This window comes from Lepidochelys kempii, chromosome 15 (genome assembly GCF_965140265.1).
Source record: "Lepidochelys kempii isolate rLepKem1 chromosome 15, rLepKem1.hap2, whole genome shotgun sequence".
NCBI lineage: Eukaryota > Metazoa > Chordata > Testudines > Cheloniidae > Lepidochelys > Lepidochelys kempii.
Genome location: NC_133270.1, coordinates 29,101,038 through 29,123,424, shown reverse-complemented (window position 1 = coordinate 29,123,424; position 22,387 = coordinate 29,101,038). Strand labels below are relative to the sequence as shown.

The window sequence follows — 22,387 nt, the reverse complement described above, 5'->3', positions numbered from 1 at the left end:
GTCCCTTGGAGTCCTTATAAATAAAATGTTTCCTATTGTTCTGTGTCTTCCCTTTCAATCTGCAAATTTGTCTTGTTTTAAACTAACCTGACTCTGCTATTCTGCATCCACACCAAATTGTTTGTCTGACTTCTTATTGCCTATTCTTTCCTTTTATAGCGCGATGCCATATTTGGAATCCTCAGTAAGGTCAAGCCTTCCTACCAGTCATGCACTGACTGCATGTATTCCTCAGCCAGTGCATCCGCTGAAGCCTCTGGGGAGCAGTGTGAAACGCTGAATCCAGCTGCCGCATGCTGCAGTTCTACAATCTGCACTCAGCCTTCGCTCCTCTCCCATGTGACTTCTAACTTGTTGGACCAAATGCCTAGCAAGTCGCAGGCTGAGGAAGTAATCAGGGCTAAAAATGATGTCTTGCCTCCATTGCTGCAGGGAACTAGTGTTTTGGAAGGTGGCACCTGCAAATCCGTGGTGGATCAGCATTGCAATATTTCTGAAAAGCCAAAAGATGCACCAAAAACATCTGTCAAAGCACTGCTTGCCAGGAGAAATTCCCACTGTGAGAAGAGCCCTCTGAATACAGAAGCGATGAAGGAAGAGTCTCCATCCAGAAAAGATGTCAAACCAACGAAGGACCTGAAGTACTTGCTGTTTAGTAAAGATCTGGAAAAGCCAACCACAAACAGTTATTTGATGCAGCATCAAGAATCTCTTATTCAGCTTCAAAAAGCTGGTTTAGTTAGGAAGCATACCAAAGAACTGGAGCGTCTGAAGAGTGTGCCATCAGAATCCTCGTCACTGGTAAGAGAGAGCTCCCTGAGCAGAATTGATGTTAGTATACCAGAGGAAAACCAAGATTTGGCTTTGCACCGAGGCCCAGTATCTCTTCTGGGTCCAGCACCTTTAATATCCAGAGAGAATGATGTGGAGAAGTTAGAGGCCAAAAACCCCTTACAGGGACTCTCTCAGAAAACCTCCACACCTGTCCTGTGCAGGCTAGAACACATGAGCAGTTACACAAAGGACTTTCTGAAGACCATATGCTATACGCCATCATCTTCCAGGAGTTCCAACTTGACACGCAGTTCTAGTAGCGACAGCATACACAGTGTGCATGGGAAACCTGGCCTGGTAAAACAACGTACTCAGGAAATCGAAACCAGGCTACGACTTGCTGGTTTGACTGTTTCTTCCCCTCTGAAGAGATCCAATTCTCTTGCCAAGCTAGGGTGTCTTAACTTGTCCTCCGAGGACTTATCGAGTGACATGGACGTGTCAACAGTAATGAACTCAAAAGAGGCCAAATTGAGTGAGTCTTCCATGCTTTGTGAGTCACAATCCTCTCTGAGGAGTGTGGACGTAAGCTCCAAACTGCTAGCAAATTCAGCCACAGGAAACTTGAAGAGCACACTTTGGAAGGGCAAAAGTTGACACGTTCTGGTGTATGTGTTGTTTTTTTAAAATCAGCATTTATTGCCTGAACCCAATGCCATTTTATCATCTGAAACAAAATAGTTCAGCTGATGCCACGTCTTTACCCCCTTCCTTGTGCAGTAAGTGGGGAGAAAGAGGGACATAACTGACATGGGTGAATGGCACAGTGAAAAAAAACATTGCATGGCTTGGAAGAGGACGTGGTGTGTGAACTGCCTACTGTTCCTATAGGACAATATTCCCAGTACTGTTTGCCAAGTATAGTTGTGTTAAAATATATATAGTGTAAAAAAATGCTGAAAATATTGTTTCAAAGTCTCAACAAAAGTCATGGCATTTTAAATTTTTTTTTATTTTGCAAAACAAACATAGCACAAGTCTCTAGTTTAAACAGCCACTTGTGGAAAAACCTGTAGATGGCAACATAAACTCTACCTCTGTTCTTGCTGATTTCTGTGTTGATTTTTTTAAGGCTTATTCCAGGATATTTAAAGTTTTTTGAAAAGCATTCCTACGACATCAACTGTAAAGATCCAAAAGAGTGTTGAGGTGTAGGCTTTACTGTACTGAGTAACTCTAACTATGAAGTCAAGTGAAAAAGTGTAGAGCTGTTGTTTTATTGACTGCGTGATCTGCTGACCCGATAGTTCCTCTTTACTGTATAATCAGGGTTAGCTGTCACAGTGTCTTGTGTTAATAACAGAATGTCATCTAGGTTGTGTGTTTTCAAGGTTTCTGTTAAAGTGGAGAAATGTCTTGTTCTTCAGGTATTGTTGCTCTTGTTGTGGTTTTATAGTTATCCCAGTAATAATGACAAGCCTGGCCAGTAGGTGACCATGAACCATTGTGAAATGTGTGTGATGCTGGAGTCAGTGGTGTAGCACTTGTGTTTTGGAAGCCCTGCTTTATCAGACTGTTGATGGCATGCATTGCAGATGAAAAGACGACTGACCTGTCTCATCCTACGGAGGGCAGGCTTTATTGTCATTCTGTACGTTTGAAACCTGGGGAGATGATAAGTTAGTTTATTTGGTAGAACATTTCTTGCATCCTGGAGTTTGCAGCAGAAATGCAAAGCAGCAGCAGGTTATCTCAGGAAGGTGTATGGTTGTCACTGAGCTCTGAAGCTTTTTAGAAGTCCCCACATTGAGTAACATCCAAAGGGTTTATTTTTTCATCATCCGGAAGCAGTGCGGGAGGATGAGTATTCCTGCTCTTGTTCGTTTATAGTACATATTGTCTGGGATGCACAGGTTAATTTCAGTGATGGTCTCCTCCTGATGACAACAGAAGTGCAAATTCTGCTCTCGGGTGAACGTGTGGTGCTCCCCTGGGCTTCCCTGATCTTACACACCCATCCAAGGGCAGAGTTTGGGGCCAGTGCAAGGAGGAGGCAGTAGTTTCACTAGCCTAGCCTAAATGGAATATTGCAATATCTCAGAAAGGAAGGAAAAGTGGAGAGCTAGGTTAGTTTCCATAGTGTTAAACAATCATTAAGTCTTCTACATGGTACTGCTAGCTAGATTTCTGATATGGTAAGGCATTTAGGGCTCAGTCCTATACCCTCTGAAGTCAGTGGCTTCAGTTGTGCAGGATTACCTCTTAGAGCAGAGCCATTGGCTTTATAGGCCGTTCTTTTTTCATCAGCTGCTTGGTACTAGTTTCTGTTGGAGGTTTATGGCCAACTCAGAAACACTCCATTTCCACTTAGTTCTCATTCAGGCGAGGGGGCGGGGGCTGTATAATCTTGGGCACAGACCTCAGGATTCAGCCCTTGATGATGAAACAGAATTCAAGTAAAAATGGGGATGATCAAAATGAATGAGTGAGATTATAAGAAATCTGCTTGAGCCACTTCCAGAGATAGGCCGGTTGGACACACAGATAACCCAGGTTAGCCCTAAAATGCTGTCCCTCAACAAAGGAGCACTCCCAGCATCATGGTAACCAGCCCCATATTCATTTGTGGGTCGTTGTCGTCACACCCAGTGACCGTTTATTACAGAACGATTTCAGATAAACACTGTTGTACCATTGACTTCCCGCCCCTGCCAGGTGCAACGTGCCTCAAAGGAGGCCCTTTGCCTCTGGGGTGTGTAACACATTGTGGTAGAATGCATTTGCCAGCCTGGTAGAAAAAACACATTTAAAAAAACCTCCAAAACTCTGGGAGATACATTTTTGCCAAATTAAGGATATAATTTTCAAAAGTGCCTCAGTCACTGAGGAGTCTGAGTCCCATTGCGTATCAGTTGGATTTAGACTTAAGTGACTTAAGCGCTTTTAAAAATGGGACTTAGGCTCCTAAATTTTCAAAAATGCCTGAATTCCATGTGTTAGACTAACTTTGGTGTCACAGTGAAATTTAAAGTGTGGTGACAACAAATTATGGATTTGTTGTGGTCCGTGGTTTTAACAACCAGGTCCATGTGAGTCTGAGCTGTTTTTAAAAATCTGCGTTTGCAGAGCCGTTGCTGGATAAAGTCTTTCAGATGGGGATGGAAAGTGAAGAGTGCAACTTTGAACAGCAGATCCTACAACCTGCCATTTAAAATGTTTGAGTACCCATTTGGGAAGTGTCCCTTGGTTTCCACCGTTTAGAATACCAAGGATTCCTTTTTTTTTTTTTTTTCAGTAACTCCCCCAATTTTGTACTAAAAACAGGAGAAATATGGGCTGGGAAGCAGTAGATAAATATTTATCTTTTGATAGAGGGGTCAAAAATATATATACATCTTGAGCATATGGCAAATTTGCCATTTCATGTGCGAAAGAAGCAAAAGCTTCTTAAGCAAGGCACACAACGGCAATATCTCAGAGGACGTGAAATATTTTGTAATCCACGTTTTCTAGTGTCGGGAAACTGATGTCATTGTTAGAGTTGGACCTTCCCTTAGCTGCAATGTTTGTGTTATTGTCTGGCTATAAACCTTCAGAAGTGGATTTAGCATGGACACTTCCTTTGATGCTGTGATTGTCGTTGGTTCTTGGTGTGGTTCTTTTCACTGAACCCACCCTTTTGTGCATCTTGGAAATCAATACTGACTAGATCACTTCAATACACTGTGAATTCACTGACGCATGCCCCCCTTCCCTCCCCAGTTGTGACATTTCAGTTTCGCTGTATCTGGGGTGTGGTGGTATATCTAAAATATTAATGTTGTTATTATGTGCCTAATGTCAAAGCATCATGGGTGCGTTTCCAGGTCCATATCTACTGTAGTGTATTCCATATATTTTTATTACTTGTCTTTTAGTTGTTCTTACTTAGGTTTTATTTGTAAAAGATGGATTGGGAAGGAGGGGTGGTTGTGAGCATGGCTAAAGCCATAGCACTGTGCTTGATTATTGCATGGCGGCAAAGGGTTTCTTCAGAGCCTATTAGCCCATGCTGAAATTATCAGCTAAGGTATTTTTGAAAGCTGTTAATCTGTTCACCAACTCCATCCAAACCACAACATTGTGCTAAAGCCAGTTGCACAGTTGTTTGGATTCTTCCTGTCTGCAAATTTGTGCACCTGTTCACACTGACAGTCTTCTTTCCCGAGGAGAGGCCCTTTCCCATCTGACACAGTTGGACAAAGACTGCCCTTATTTACACCCATGCTGTTCCATTGAAGCTGGATCTGCAAGGCAGAATTTGACCTAGTTATTTTATTTAATTTCTATTTTCCTGTGGATTTTTGCTAGCCCTCTTTATCCAGATAACCCTAAAGGATCCCTAATAGTGTCACTGTAGGATAAAGCAGATAGTTAACTCCTCATGGCTAGGACTCCACATGTTATTAAGCAAGATCTTGTGCTTCTCTTGTGGAGAGATGGTCACTTAGGTCCAAATTTTGCATGCAAAAAGAAGTGAGTGTGGTGATATTTGTAATTCTCCCAGTTGTGTGTGCAGATCACGCATGTGTGCATACAACACATGGGCTAGGTTAGACGAGGATTGTTAAAAGTGCCGATCTCTGGTCTAATTGCTCCCACTGAAGTCAATGGGAGTCTTAACTGTTGATTTCAATGGGCGTAGAGGCAGGCCAATGATGAGTGCTTCTGAAAATCCCCTGTGTAATTGCCTGTTTCCAAGAATGGCAGGAGTGACACACACAGATGTGGCCATTTGTTTCTGCAGGTTGTTTTGCACCTGTGAGTTGGCTGCTGCCTTGTGAGGCCTTAACACCTACTGTTCCCATCCCCACTGCCAGTGAGCTGCAATTCTATCTATTTTCTTGGGGTGGGGACATGCACTTTTCACAGCACTAACTGCCAGTAGGGAACCAACCCCAGGCAGTAAGACACTGCAGTATATTAATACACATTGCCTTTGTTCACAAGGTCATTGCCACGTATGCCCAATTTGACATTTGTTGGCCAACCCATTGTAGCTTGTACTAAGAGAGAAGCTTAACAGGTGCTTAGACTTGAAGAACTTCTGAAAATGTCCAAGTTGTTTTAACAATACAAGTGAACAAACCTATTTCCTTCCTGTTTTCTTCTTCTATGACCTGCCAAACTCTGCTACATACAAACTACTGCTGTGGTAGTTTAGTTTTCAGTTGACTACAATGCCCATATTGTGATTGGAAAAAAAAATCACACAGACTCCGTTATTTTGTGGAACATAACTGTGTCACCACACACATAATGTAGCTTATCAAACTTGAAGATCCATTGCTGCTTAGTGCAACACAATACTGTTGATACATGTAGTTTATTTTTAATTTTTTTTAAGTCAATATATGCGTAGAGGCTATAGCATGCCAATTCAAAGTTTTTGTAGCCAAAAACTGCAGTGCTTGCAGGGTTGTTAGTCTCGATGCATGAAAATATAGTTGTTTTCTTTCTCTCCTATGTATTGTAATTGTTCTTTTACAATTGAGTGCCTTAATAATAGTTTACAAATACTGTGTATTTATGCTGAGCTGGTAAACGCTGCTGTTTTGCTGTTTTGTCTTGGTGCTTTGATGTTTCAGTGTAAGTAAGACCATTACTATTTGCGTGTATGATTCCTGTATAACTCTGATGGTCCCTGATCTCAGAACTGCTAATCAGTTTTCCTTTGTTATGTGTATGGGTAAAACGATGGGCTTTGTAAATGGATCCCACATAAATTCCAGCTTCCGTTGCCCTGGCCTCATCGCTTATGATTTATCTCTGCATTGCTGCAGACAGTGCAGGCAAGGGAGGGCTTGACAAGACATTCCAAAGATGGAAGGCCATCGTTACACTTGGAAGAGTTACAGGCATGATCTAAGCCAAGGAACACTCCAACATCAAATCTGAAATGCACAGACTGGCACCTTATTTCCAGCGTATGCTTTTTTTGTTCCTTGTTTTAGAAATAGCACCATTTTGGTCATCATTTCTCAGTGTGTTCTTTAACTAAATAATATGCCCCTTCATGTCACAGACTTTGGTCTGCTCTCCTTGCCTGAGACTTGACCTAGGGCCCATGAATAGTTACCACCCTTGTTAGATAAGCTGCGGACATGAATGAATGGGTGAATAACCAGTCGCTGTTTCAGTACATTGCTGTACTCTTATGATAACAGTGTTCTTTTTATTTCATTGTATTTCTTGATTCTGGTTTTTATATTTAAATATGCAGTATCTTTTGTACTGTACATTTGCAGTAGGGGATGCATAATGCACTTTTTTTTTTTTTTTTTACTTTTGTTGGTAAAAGTGTACTGTATGTTACATGTGCTTCTTGTGAGGAAAATAAACATTTTTTTCTTTACAAGTGAGGTTTCCACTATCTCTTGAGTAACGTCCATACGCATAGTCAGCTTGTGATCAGCATTTCAAAGCAGATGACTGGCCAGTGCAAGCCTCCGAACGTTGTGTACAGTATATTACAGGGGAGTCAATGTCAGTAAACAGCTGTCGCTGAGAAGGGGGTACTGACCTATAGGGCTTTGCGGCTGACCTATAGGGCCAGACTCGGTGATGATGAATGTGGGGATGTATGTCACAAGCCAGATTCTTATGTAAGTGGCCACCACTGCATTGCCAGCCCACCAAAGCCTGTGGAGTGGCGTTGGCGAAACTGAGATCAGAATCTGACCCCAGGAGTAAGTGGGCATGAACAGTCAGGGAGGGTAACTAGCACCAATCTCTCTGGTATTCGGTAAGGGTGCAAATGCATGAAATGTTTTGTGTCAAGTGATAGGAGTGGTGTGGGAAGCAGGAAAGAGGAAAAAGGAACCAGCAGGTGGTGGTGAGATCAAGCAGCTTCCCTCTCTCCCCTCACAAGTTTTATCTCCTCCACACCTCCTTTTTGTTACATGCCCTCTTTCTCCCCACACTGTGTAAGCCAGGCTTGTGTTGTACAATCACCGAGATCAGACTGGAGCGTGCTTACACCCCTTTCCACCTGCAGCTGTTGTCACAGTACCACTGCTGAGTGAACTGTGCCTATTTGGCCCCAGTAAGGTCTTGTTACACCAGTGACTTGCTTTCTTCCTGAAACACCTGACCCAGGGAGTGCAGAGTCCAGGGGTAATGAGGAAGGAGATACAAAAATGGGGACTGGGTTAGAGAGGCAGCAGACCCCAGAGATCCAAAAGAATTTGGTCCTTGAGATGACCTAGCAACGCTGAGGTAACTGATTCATGCTGCAGCTTCTCCAAGCTCATGGTGCAGTTTTGCTAGCATTCTTCACTGTGAAGAGATTTTAGCATCAGCATTTGACTCTCATCTCCCAGTGACTTTGCTGTCTTTTAACTTTGAGAATGTTTACCCCTTTGTTTGCTGGGTTTATTTAATCCCATTTACTTAATTTTTGGAAATAAAGTCTGAATATGGGCTGCAAGTCTTTTTTAGTTTCTTTTGGCGGGGAGGGGGCTGTTTGAAATAAAAATAGAAATCCATTTAATGGAGGAGGAACAGGAATTAAATATACAATGCCAGTAGATTTTTTTAAGAGACTGGAGTTTGGCTTTAAGGAAACTCTTTCAGACTCTGAGCATCTCAAAGCATCTTTCCCAGTAATGAGTCAAATGCCAATAGCATGGTGTCTGTGCAGGCAAATGCAGCAGCTATTACATGCGAAGCAATATTTTGTCCACAGCACAGGAGAATTTATTTTATTTGAGAGGATACATGGCATTATCTGACAGTGCCATGGGTTCTTTAACTCCCAGCAGATGTAGTGAGTGGAAACCTGCGTTTTAATGTCTCCTTCAAAGAACAAATAGCTAGCATTAAAGCAGATTAATTGTAAGTTACAAGATGTAACTGGGAAAATGAAGCCTTTTTGTGATGAGTCAACTCTGCTCCAGACCAAAGTTCCATAGGACGTAGGATCAGCCCTTCCAGTGTATTCACCAAATTTTGCCTTTAAAGGCAAACAGCGAGCATCTGTCTCTTGTGCCTTTAAGGAGTCTTGTTACTGCCTGGAATTGTTCTTGCTCTCTAAGCTGCTTCAGGGAAGAAAATGTCAGTGTTTACCTTGGCAGAGTAACAAAGCACAGGCTGAGGATGTTCTTCAGCTTTGGCATACTTGCTAATTGTCTGGGAGAAAGTCATTAACCCCAAGAAGTATTGTTTTAAAATTACATTTTAAAAATTGATTCAGCTCCGATTTGGCAGGAGATTGGCATCTGTCATTTAACCATTGGTCAGGAAGAACATGGGCAGTGCCAGCCCAGGCCTGAACCCCATATTGCACTGCCAGTTGGTTTCACTGATCTCTGGGAGAGCTTCAGAGAGGAGCTCGTCTCCATAACCCATTGGGTCCTTCAGCAGAGGCTGCCATGCAAGCCCCAGTTAGTGCTAAGATGCTGTGAGGCTGCTGGGAAATAATTGACACTTCCACACGTATTTTAATCTCTTGCCAACATTAATTTGCCAACTTCTCAAAATACTAAGTGTGAAAAGTGTAGGCCGGAAAGTCATTGAAATGAGTCAGGTATCCAACACCTTTAAGCCTCTCTGGAGCTTGGTGTCATGTGAGCTATGGTTTGGTCCAAATATTAACACACACAGCTATTCTCTGCAGAGAGATTAGGGACAGGAGGGGATGCAGGGAATATTTCAAACCTGTTCTCACTTTATGGGTTTATAAAGTATCATCCTGGAACCACAGCTCTGCGTACAGCCCCATGGATTTGGCTTCTTTGTTTAGCCAAATGGCATGCTTTTGAACTATGCTAGTGACCTTATAGAAAGTCATTTGTGGGGGAAAGATGAGCCCATGGAGAGGAATTCACCACCTGGGTGAGCAGTGCCTGTATGGAAAGGTAGCATAGCCAAGCTCTGGAATCTGTAGAAAGAACTGTGGCCAGTTCTTGGGAGCCTGGAGGAGAGACAGAGTTTACAAGTTGTACGTGAGTGAGAGAGAGTGCTATGGATTTTTATTACACTTCTCGGGGTGAGACTGTGTGTTCATTTTGCTTAAGAATTGTCCCCCTGTTCTTCCCCATTCTCTCTTTCACCACCGTGCCTGACAGAATTGTCAGTCCTTGTAGGTTTCATGCTGATTACAACCCTAGTACCACATTCCATTCTCACTAAAGCCTGCATCAATCTAGACTGGCTCCATTGACTTTGGTGGCATTACTTCAGATTTACACTGATGTAAATGAAAAGGGAATTTGGCCTTGGATCATTTGACACCAGTCCCAGGCCCCTACAGCCTAGTATAGTTTCAGTTTAAATGGAGGAGGAAGAAAGTCCGCTTTTGGTTATAACTGGACAGTGAAGAAAACAATGCCTCAAAAGCTGAGCCCTTCCCAGGGATGTTTTAACAAGAGGTGGGAGCTCTCTGTCAATTAAACAGGACTAAAGGCAGCTCTCCACGTGAATGAGCCCCAGCACTGGTGTCATTATGAGCTAAATTCTGCTCTCAGTCAGCAAATGAAGATGGCTCCAAAGTGGGCCACTGAACTTACCCAAGACATTGCTGAAGGGTTGTGCAAAGGTGGGCATCTAGGCAATGTGTACCCCACAAATAACTCCTAGTTCAATTGTGGTCTGATATGGACTGTATTTAAACAGGGATAGGACACATTTCAGGATGCTGTCAAGACTGATGGCCCATAAAACTGGGTCACCTTTTGAGAATTATACCATGTGTGGATCCTTATTTTCAGCTGCCCTTTGTATAATTTTTTCTTACCAGTCAATTGTTCCTAGTTAGGTAGTGACATAAGATCAAGGAATGCACTGAACACATCTTTTCTTGGATCTGCAATAGCTCTGCTACCACATATGTGACCAGCCAGTTGTTGGTTACCCATAGCCACTCTATGCATATGCAGGTAATGAGGACAATAATTCAGACTCTTGGTGCCTCATCCTTAGTCAGTGTTATGAAAGGAGAGGAAAATATTCAGTCTTGGAGAAGGCCATATGGCATGCTCGGAGAGCAGCCACTGAGGTAAATTCCCATTCTTGTCTGAATGTGCCAGTTTAAGGTCAAATGTCTTAGAGCTGATGGGAAATGACTGCCTAGGCCAGATTGAGGATCTCTGAATCTGCAATAATGAGAAGTGTATTTGAATTTGTCATTCAGACTATCCAAATCTCAGTTATGCTCAGAACAGTCTCCAGAGAGCTGGTTTCAAAGTGCAGGGTGGCACCAATTTATTTTGTATTCTGAACTGTTGATATCCACACCTACCCTTGTGAAACTTGTGTTCCTTTTATGGCTGGTTCCTTTTCCTATTTGTTGCTTTTGAAACTCTTTGCACAGGGCCCCGTGGTTGCTTCTTGATATTTGTCTGAATTGTGCTCACCCCAGATTACTGGGGAAACACAAGGAAAAGGTACACACATGAAGGCACTGTGATTGCTGTAGAATTAAACAGAGCAGAAATTGGCTGCTTTCATATTTAGCAATGGGGAAACATACACCACCCAGGAAAACATCTTGATTTGAAATTCTCTAATGATCCAAGCCTTTTATTTATTTTAGATGTTTGAATTAAATTAGATAATCTTTCTGTCTTTGTGGGTGGTTGAATGGCTCATGACTAGTAACAAAACATGAAGACTGTCCTGTCTAGGTCATGGATTTGATCCCGGCCCAGGTCAATGGGGGCTGAAAGTCACTGCCACATGACAGCTGCTCAGCAGCTTATGTGAAAAGACTTGGTGGTCTCAGGTCAGTTCCTAGTGGCCATGTCTGCATCACAAGAACTACTATCACAACCTGCACAGAGCATGGGTGTGGTGGTGAGACTACTTTGTTGGTCCAAACTGCAGCAGAGCAGAGCGGGCGACCTAGCTCTATCAGCATTTGCTGCTGACTTGACGGACTAAATGAAATTGCAGTACAAACAGAATTAGAGCTAGAGCCCTGCCAGGAAGACCTGAGTGGAAATTCCTGCAGCCATGAAAACAGGGCCTTCAGAGACTAACTGTTTTCTCATAAACATTCGGCTCACAGGAAGAGAGAGCCATGGAATAGCTAGATGAAAAATGAGGGTTTAATGCCGAGCAGGGAACACCTCGTAATGAAAATCTGAGAAGGCAATTGTCACAGGCTGGCTGGCCCTTTAAGGAGAGTAGGGCTTAGCTGGGCCTGGGATGAGCAGCACCACCACCCTGCCCCCTGAACTTATCTTGATGGCCTGGGGATCAGGTGGCTCATAAAGGGCTGGGGAGGGGAGCTGCAGGAGGGTGGTTGTTTCCTGGGCCTGGCCATGAATAGAGAGAGCGGCAGGGGAGAAGGAGGCTGCTGGGGCAGGCCTGGGAACAGTCCACCTCCCCAGGCAGACGGGCTTAGTGGCAGACTGGGAGACCCAGACTCGGGGAAGGAGTCCAGGGAGGAAGCCCCGAGGCTCAGCAGCTCGGATCAGAGCTGGGCCTCCAGGGAGAAAGTCCCTCCACCAGTGAGCAGGGCTGAAGAGTAGCCTGTGAGGGGCAGCAGACCCTGTTGTTTTTGTTGTCTTGGGACTAGAGACCACAATGTGACAAAGCCTCCTAAAAGAAGGGATAGGCCTGTTGGAGGGACTAGGAGGGAAGGCAGAGCCCCGCAAGAGGGTGGAGGGAGGGTGTGCTACACAGGCATAAAACCCTGCATGGGTGCTGGGAAGGGCAGAGCAGCAGAAAGCTGATCCCAAGGAAGAGACACAACTCAGTACAACACAGTCTTGCCTGCTGCACTGCTCTGCACTCCCGAAACTGCCCTGTGCTGACTGGCTGTGTGCTCCATCCTGCCCCCAGTCTCTTCTCCCTGCCCTGTCTCCCTTCAGCCTGTTCCCTTCAGAGTCCCTCTCCCTTGCCTCTAGCTGATCCCCTCCTAACCAAACTCTTCTCCACCCAAGAAAACTGGTGGCACTAACCTGACATTTGCCACCGTTCCATAATTCACTCTGCTGGTGTGTTCTACCCGTCCACCACCCGGGGTCTGCTGGGTCTGTTTAGATTGCAGGCTCCCAGGACAGGGGATGTCAACTACTCTGTGTTTTTACAGCGCCTGGCACCATGGATGGCTCTGGGTTGGCCCTTAGCCACTACCATAATACATGTGATTGATAATAAAGGAAACAGAATTCTCTGAACCAAAGTCCTGAGATTGAGGTTATCTGTAAATCAGGTTTTTACAGCCCTGCCAAAGTTCCTGACCATCCTGATATTTTTGCATTTCTCTTTAGATCAGAATAAAATATTTCATCCTGTGGAAGTACAATCCTCCACCCTAATCCCCCTGTCCTCTGTCTACCCCGTGAGTCTGGCTTGTACCATAGCTCTGGATATGGTACAAGCTGGATATGAGTCAGCAGTGTGCCCTTGTTGCCAAGAAGGCCAATGGCATTTTGGGATGTATAAGTAGGGGCATAGCGAGCAGATCGAGAGATGTGATCATCCCCCTCTATTCAACATTGGTGAGGCCTCATCTGGAGTACTGTGTCCAGTTTTGGGCCCCACACTACAAGAAGGATGTGGATAAATTGGAGAGAGTCCAGCGAAGGGCAACAAAAATGATTAGGGGTCTGGAACACATGACTTATGAGGAGAGGCTGAGGGAGCTGGGATTGTTTAGCCTGCAGAAGAGAAGAATGAGGGGGGATTTGATAGCTGCTTTCAACTACCTGAAAGGGGGTTCCAAAGAGGATGGCTCTAGACTGTTCTCAATGGTAGCAGATGACAGAACGAGGAGTAATGGTATCAAGTTGCAGTGGGGGAGGTTTAGATTGGATATTAGGAAAAACTTTTTCACTAAGAGGGTGGTGAAACACTGGAATGCGTTACCTAGGGAGGTGGTAGAATCTCCTTCCTTACTGGCTGGGATGATTTAACTGGGAATTGGTCCTGCTTCGAGCAGGGGGTTGGACTAGATGACCTTCAGGGGTCCCTTCCAACCCTGATATTCTATGATTCTATGATTCTCTGTGTGTTGCGGCTGTCAAGTCTGCTTCCGGCCCTCGCAGAGCAGTGCATGTGTGAGTATATTTAATGAGACCCACATCTGTCTGTAAACTGTCCCCTTATCGTAAGCAAGAATCCTCCCATGACACGGTAGATGTCCAGTTTTAGGGATGAAGACAGACACTGTACAGTGTGTGCTCGGTGGGGAGTTCTTAGCTTTCTGTCAAGGCCTTTTATGATTTGCCCAAACATACTCACATGATGACACTCGTAGGAAAACTAATGCTCCAGGTAACATGCACTTGTGTTCAGTTTTTACGGCCTGACTCTCAGGTGCAGAGAATTCACTTTGAGTTGGGAGTGTTGGGTCTTCTGAAAATCAGCCCTGCAGTTCTGAAAAACAACAGCTTTCCCTGTGTTATGTGCTTCTAGGTCCCCAGCCCTGACCTCCATCTCTCAGCAAAACTATGTGGAAGCAGGTGTCTGTATGTGAAGGAGCTCTGAGTTGTTGGTTATTTACTGATTAACCCAAATGTTCTCATTAAATTAATCCTGGTTATTTACTGATTAACCCAAACATTCTCATTAAATTAATTCCCTTGCTCCTCTCTGGTCTCCAAAGATGTGCTGAATGCCTCAATTCAGAAGCTGCTTGAAGGTTTGCCTCTTTAGGTTTTTGCACATAAAAATAATTTCTAAGCAGCCATTATGAGACAGGACTAGAAACCTGATGAAAGTCCTTGCTACTATTGCCGGTAAGTTAATATTTTTTTCTTGTTATGATTGAAAGTTATATCCTGTTATGATGTTGCCATGGCAAAACCAGACAACATCTGGAGCAACACAAATTCTGTCTGTTTTTGATGACTGGCATGGAATTTATTTCTAGGCTTGTTCCCAAACTGTGCTGCTTGAACATAAAACACCGAAGGAGTCCAATACCCAGTGTGTGACCAGGGCTCAATATGTAAGGTGGCCTGAATGGAACATTCCCCTAACTTCCCTCTCGGTGTGATACCTGGAAGAATATGAAACAACATTAGGACAGAACAACATAAAGTGAAGTCTTCTCCACTTACTGTGTGTCCCTGGTGGTCCATTAGTCTTCATCGACCAAATGCTATCATCAAGCATAGCCCATTTCCCACCACCCTGACCTCAGGCACCGCAGGATTGTTTGTTCCTTGTGGCATGTTTTCTCGGGATCTGTCCAGTTTAGTTTTAAAGGATTCGGGTGATTGGGGCTTTCTATCACTTCCCTCAGGAGGCTATTACACAATGGAAATGGGTCTGACGAGTTAGCACTTTTTTTCCTGATGTTCAGCCAATATTTTCCTTTGCTTAATTCAATCCCATTACTCCTAGTTGTAAACCATTTTGTGTCACCCTGGATATGTTGACATCTGTGATATGGTGACAGCCATGAAAGCAAAGCCAGTAACTGTTTTAATAAACTTGAATGTGGTGAACACACTGATATATTAGGACCAAGCAAGGGCAGGGGAATGACTAGATTCCAAGGCCAGAAAGAACCACTGGCCTCATCTCATCAGACCTCCTGTATAGCGCAGGCCAGAGACTTGCCCCATAATAATTCCTAGAGCAGAATTGTCAGCGCTGGGGAATCCACCACCACCCTTGGTAAATTGTTCCAATGCATAATTACTCTCACCGTTAAAAAGTTACACCTTATTTCCAGTCTGAATTTGTCTAGCTTCAACTTCCAGCCATCGAACCTTGTTAGACCTTCCTCTGCTTGACTGAGGTGATTAGAAGACCACGTGGTGATGTCTGGGCCTGTTTGGCATGATTTTGTTACTGTTCTAATGAGGGCATTGCACATAAGGGGAAACAAGCTGCTGGTGTTGATTTAGCTTTCACGGGGTGTTAAGATTTGTCTTGGTTTTGATTGCCCCTGCTCCTGGAAGCAGTAAATGGAATGAGTAAATAAACGCTCTGGGATGTGATTAGTTCTGGTGGGTGAGCAATGGTGGAGGGGAGAGAAGAGGGAGTAAAAATGTAGCCACAGTCCCAGTCCCTGTGTTCCCTGAGCCAAACCGGTCATGGATGGGTGGGGGCGAGGTTCCACACCTTCCCTTTGGGGAACAGACTGCAGCTGACATTGGGGGAAGGGGAGCGCATGCTACACCTTTTGACCGTGTGTGGCGGAGGCCATGGCAGATTGCTGTGGAGTGGTGCCAGATTGGAAGTCCTCTATCCATGACTGAGTAAAGCATGGGTAGCAGCAGGGCAAGTTTTCCTCGCATGCTGACCCCTGCCAACATGCCTGAGTCCTGATTTGTAAACATCACAGCTGGCAAGAGGCAGGTTCAGTTCCCAAGGGCTGTTCCATCCTTGGCTCATCTGCTGAGTATCCCTCATGTGGTGTTACTTAAATTCACTTTATTTCACTGGGCCCATAGATTTTCCATTTTTGCCACAAGTCACGTTATTTGTATTTTTGTAAGATATTTATGGTGCCAATCACCACAGTATCTGAGCACCTCATAACCTTTACAGTTTTGTCCTCAGACAAATCTGTGCCAGCCTCACCCCGTTAGACAGGGACTTGCTTTTATCCCCTTTTTATAGATGGAGAAATTGACACATGGAGAGATTAAGTGATCTGCCCAAGGTCACACAGGAAATTTGTGGCAGAGCAGGGAATTGAACCTGGGTCTCTGAAGTCCTAAGCTAGTGCCCTAACCACTTCCTCAATGCACAGTGGTTTTGTAGACGTTGTCAAGGAGAAGCTGGAGGCTCTGGCAGCTGCATAGATGGGCACTTGAAGCTTTTGGAACCTGTAGAAAAATGGGAAGGTGGTATGGGATTGTGGGATAAAGATGAGGCAGAATATATAGTAGTGAAATAGCTAACTGTATCGATATGGCAATGACCAGAATTAAGTTTCTGGGTTAACAACCCATTGCGATGAACAGGTCAGCCTCCTCCTCTTTGCTGATTACTAGTTTCAAGCTGTCTGCAGACTCATGAAGACAGCTTTGTATCAATTTACACTCCGGTCACATTTAGACAGCTTCCTTGGCAGCCATAAGGGCTAGACATGTAAATGTTAGCTTAGATTTGGCATCAGAGTTCTGAGGCAAGCGGTGGGTTTCTGCAGCAAATTGCAAGGTCATGAAATCTCAGGATACACTGGGCCCTGTTTATGGTGATCAGCAAGCTGATCTTGTTCTTTATGGAGTCTTTTATGAGCCTGTCACTTGCATTCACTGACTGCCCAATGTGTGTTACTGATTACACTGCGGGCAGAATGGGGGTGGAAGAGCCCTGGCCAGCATGTGGATACAGATCTCAAATTGCTAACTCTGCTTACTGCTCCAGCTTTGGGAAGCTAGTTGGGTAAGCAAGTGCTCTGACAGCCGATGGCCAATCTGTGCCAGCCTCAGCCCTCGCCTGGCGTTTAGCATAGTCCCTAAAAGTATTTCACTGCTGCCCTGTGCGCTACAGTGAATTTTCCAACCATGTGGAGGCAAAGTCACTGCAATAACAATTTCCTTTTATGCCTAGATTTAACTGGCAGCCACCAGCTCAAATCACAGAAGCCCTTGTCAGAGTCTGCCAGGTGCTTGATAAAGAACTCTTTGAAATAAAACACTTGATGTGAAAGGCCCTCAACTGGGGAAGCTTGAAGTTATGTCATGATGTCACTTGGCTTGTGACACATTGACCATAAGGCTTTAGGGCAATGGGGTTCTTCTTGCAGGAAGTTGCTTTGCAAATTCAGCTGGAAATGTTTGGTTTTTGTAAACTTCCCGTCATCCCTAGAAGGCTGCAGACAACACTAGTCCTTCTTCCCTGATTTTAAAGCATCAAGCTGTATTTACCTTATTGTGCAGATCTGAAATCAGTTCTAGGGGTAATAAAATAACTGTGCAGATCTAGCCAAAAAATGGATATGTTATCTCCTGTTTATGGTAGGAAGAGATATAAAACCCCACTTCCCAAGCAGCATTTATTATTCTACTGGGAGCTCTATGGCTTTAGTACTTTTGAGAAATTGAGGACAGGAAAAGGAAAGGGCTTGCAAATGTTTTAGGGATGGAGCATGCATGGCTAGGTGGAAAACAGTCAGCACCACAGGCATGGCCCTTCAGATGTAGGTACCTGTCATGACAAAGGCAAACGCATATGAATCTGATGTCCTTATGTTGATAGGAAGTGGCCTGGCTTTAAGGCTTGTCACCCCACCACCTACTTTCTCCAAATATTGCTCCAAAAGTGAAGATGGGGTGGGAATGGGGGAGAGGAAGGCTATTCAAACCAACTGAGAGACCTGTTTAAAGCCCCTGCTCAGGAAAGGGCTGACAGCAGCTCCTGCACCTGAAGGGATGGTGACACAGTGTTGTTCAAAGCGTGTAGATGGAAAACACTGCTGCAGACTTTTTTGCAGCACTCAGCGTGTGACCCCAAAGTAGGGCAGTTGTTTGTTTTGGGCAGCCTTGCTGTGGATGTAGAATTCCCAGTGTTATGCTGTGTTTTGCCTCGCTGTGTGCTGATGCTGTTCCCCACAGTGGGGCTAGCTGGCGCAAGGGGCTGATGATGATGATGTGGATAATGGAGCCTTTCACTTCTAGGTCACTGGTTCAGATCTGGCTCTGGATGGTGGCGGCAAGAAGTTATTACTTTTGATGGCTGTCGGGTGGCTTGTGTGAAGGGGGTGGGACATCTCTGTTTCAGGTCCTACTGCACAAGTGGCCACCTAGCAGAAATCACTGGCACTAACTGGCCCTCTCATTGGCAGTTTCAGCTCAGAGGCCAAAGATTAAAAGGGACATGGAGAACTAGCTGTGCTTCCACTTCTAGAACTGATCTTTACAGGCGAGGAGCAAGGTTGGTGGCAGGTGGCCATGTGGGAGAAGCTTTCCCTGACCTGTGCCTGATCTGTGGATAAGCTCAGGATTTCAGCCTCCAGACCTGTCAATCTGGCACCTTTTGCCAGCAATCAAATCATTTAAAAAAATTCCCCTGAACTTCCACTGTTAAATAAACAGATCTTGGGGCCCTATTTCCAGACCACATGTGCTTTGCATTTGGCCAGCTTTCAGAGGTACCTCTACTCTGCTCTTCAGCTTAGCCTCCAACAGTAAATAGGCAGAGACAAGGAGGACAGAACATATAAGTTTCAGCCTTGCCGAGCCATAGACTGAGTATACCACGTCGGCAAGTAACTGTTGAGGGATATGGAGAGAGTTCTGTATGCATAATGCACAGTTGCTCACACAGCTAAGGGACTGATGTATTTCTACAGCTTTTTTTTAATATTCCCACTTGCGATTCTGAGTGAGATACAAATAGGGAAGCCCGACACCTAGCACACCCTAAAAGGCAAAGAGCTGGGGAGAGCCTATGGGACGGAAGTAGGTCATTGGTGGGATGCCATGTTCACCATTAGTGAAAATGTCAGGCATTTGGGACTGTATATAAATGGATTAGGACTCTTTAAAAATCTCTCCTTCCCCGCCTTCTGCCTCATTCTCAAGAGAGTTTACAGGCACTTATTTGGCAGAACTGTAATCTGGAGAGAGGAATTTTCTGCATGAAGGTTTGTTTAGCAATGCCCAAAACTTTAGTAAGGGTTTTTTGATAATTTGTGTGTGTTTTTAGTGTCTTAATGGAATCTTATTTCTGAGGCTGGTGTTGGGCTTCTCTGTTTATCTCTGGAATACTTTGATGTCACAGTAATTCACTTAACAATAACATATTCCTGCAGATAATTCCAGCCAATCTGTCTCTGCCCTAAATACTTTGCGTATATAGTATCTTTCCCAAGTACGCTGCGATCCAGACCAAGGTCCCAGCATCAGTGTGAACTGCACACAGCTTCCAAGGAAGAAGCGTTTGGGGAGAAGGGGTTTGTGACAGAGGCTCATGTTAAAGCACTAGTAAATGAACCAGGGGTGTGGACATATATTTCCAAGATCTCTATAAAAACCACAGAACAGTTGACAGAAGATGATCCATCGCAGATGAACTACAACAAATTATGTGACTGTAAATAACCATGAAAACAGCTGTGGGGATTGCAGCAAGATCAGTCACCAAAGGGAAACCATAGGGAATCGGCAGAAATTACTCTCACAGTTGGGGAAAGGAAGGAGATTAACTGGAGGAGAACACAGATATATAGCAAATCCTGCATGTCAAGTGTTATGCACCAACAGATTAGAAGCCAGTGGACTTTGGATGTAGTTTTGCCTGCTCAGGTAGGATAAGTCTGGCGAGCATCAAGTGTAATATCAATCCTGACCCCCTCTATTGTGAGGAGACGACATCCTGCCCTGCCACAGAGAATGGACTCCATCGTTCCAATATGTGTTTTCCACCTCTAGTGTCTGTGATTCTGAATAATCACAGTTGTGGTTCCCATAACCTAGTAACGGAGGTTTCCAAGCTGTGTCCGGTCTCACTGAGGAGTGAAATAAAGAGAAGGTGGTGGTGAAAACTCTGTGGAGACCCAAAGTGGGGAGAGAGCTCAGTTTGTCAGTTTCAAAGCATTTGGATAAGTGATTAAAGCACTGAGCTGCTAGTGATGGAAGCCTCTACCTGGCACCACTCTGGATATTTACTTGATGACAAAAGTAAGATGAGAAGGAGAGACTCTCCTCTCTCCAACAAAACGTCCAAAATGAAGTGCGAAGATTATGTTTTGCTGAGTAAGAAGCAAGTTGGCTATGAGGGCCTGGGACTCCGAACAGAGAGAGGTGAGCCCAAGGGCACTGATTATGATGTGCATGTTTCCACCAAGAAGTTACAAATAAGCAGAGGAGTGTGTGAGAGACGGACCCAGGGGCTGATGGCAGAGGAGTCATGCTCTGAAAAGCGAACTGTGACCAAAGCAGGTGGGAAAGGTATGGAAGGTGAAGTCTCTTCAGAGGTGTTTGAAATGCAGTTTGGACAACAGTGTTTGGGAGACAAGGCTGAAAGCAGGAAGGTGAATGCTGTTGTTTATAGGCTGGAGGAAGCTGAAATCAATATCTCCAGCCAAGAGGGAGAAATTCATCCATTTGTTCACATGGAACCTGAAGGGAAAAAGGAAATGACAGAGTACAAGTTGCCTCTGATCCAGAGAAATGCCAGCCACCAGGAAAGTTATCAAGGGGCAGAGCAGGCTGCAACTGAAAGTGCAAATATGATCAACACTTTTCAAGGAACACTGAAGAAGCAGATAAGCCGGTCGGACTCAGAAAGTAGCATAGAGAGCAGACAAGTTAACAAGCTGACATTGAACTCTCCCTCAGAGGAAAATAAACCCAGCATCCAGAGCAGGTCAGATAGCAGGGAGCGAAAAGCCATGGTGATGGATTATACATTGCAAAGCAAAGAGGACAGAACAGTGCAATCTGCTTCACATACTCTTTGGGAAAGCAGCAATCCAGGTGGAAACTTTAGGCAGACAGTCAATTTTTCCTCTCTGACTGAAAGCTCTGCAGACCATTGCCCAAATGGTCGGACTGGTGAAAAGGATCCTGCAGGAAAGCTTGATAAAGATAAGCAGGTAGTGAAGAGCCTTGAGATAATGGTCTCAGCAATTTCAAATTGTGCTCTGGTTGCTGGAGATTCAAGAGAGAACGACAGCCAGGTCCTTCACCCTGACAGTGGAGAAAACCTCATAAGTGAGGCAGATTCAGTGGTATCTGATTCAAACAGCCAGCAAAACTCCTCGAAAGCCCCTTCAACCAGGTTACAAATGGAAGGTTTAGCAGTGAGTTTCAGTGAGACTGTAACAATGTCAGAGGTGCTACAGAAACCACACAATAAGACTACTTCTAACAAAAACAAGCCAGAAGCTACATTTCCAGATAGTGCAACTAAAATCACCGGAGAAAGGATCCCAAAAGAAGGCTCAGCTCAGCAGGAGCAAAAGGGGGAGAAAAATCAAGAGGATGAAAAAGTGCTTAAAGTTGCAGATGTGAAGAAAACTTTTGAAAGACAGAAGTCTGCAGAAGGCAAAGCGTCAGCACCTCCGCACAGTACAGCCAGAAAAGGTGAGCCATGGCAACTCTGCTGGGGGGCAGGATTTCAGAATACTTCTCTGCATTTATAGCTTTGGATTGCAGTGCTCAGTTTAAAATAAACCACAGGTGGTGGTTCCGGGCTGAGATGAGTCTGATGAAATGTGTTGGTGACTCTCTTCAAGAAATAGCTATCTGATTAATATTGAGCAACACATGGGGTCCATTCATAGCAAACTGGGATCTAGCAGACCTCTACAGTAAGGTAGAGTGAAAATCCTAGATTGTTTCAATGCAGAGTTTAGTAAAACTGCCACTTATAGTTAAGTTGTTTTGTGAAAAGGGGGCTTTATTATACAAAAGTTTCACTGAATAATAATACCTAGCTCTTGTATAGTGCTTTTTATCAACAACATGCTCTTTGATGCTGTTCTTTCACTCATTTCCCCATGTTCACACTTGCTACTGTCTCTCTGGACCAATATTTTGATTAATTTACTCCTGTTGATATAAGATGCAGTTTTTTCCCTTAGTTTCTTTTACTCTTGTGGTGTGACTTGGCTGTATTACTCTCTTGAGGAGTAAGACTATACTAGCCTGAAGCTGTGCCAAGCTGTGGGCAAGCTTACATTGTTAAAATGAAACCAGTAAAACTGTAAAAACAG

General features: G+C 44.4%; 1 protein-coding gene across 3 annotated transcripts in view; it reads left to right on the top strand.

Annotated features, from left to right (window-relative positions):
* Window positions 1-7,165, top strand: part of SSH1 (slingshot protein phosphatase 1) — a 62,101-nt gene extending 54,936 nt beyond the window's left edge. For all 3 annotated transcript variants that reach the window (XM_073312365.1, XM_073312366.1, XM_073312367.1), the window contains one exon: window positions 160-7,165. In XM_073312365.1, the coding sequence (XP_073168466.1) occupies window positions 160-1,431 (1,272 nt within the window). In that variant the 3' untranslated portion in view covers window positions 1,432-7,165. The remainder of the gene's footprint in view (window positions 1-159) is intronic.
* The last annotated feature ends 15,222 nt before the right edge of the window (window positions 7,166-22,387 follow it).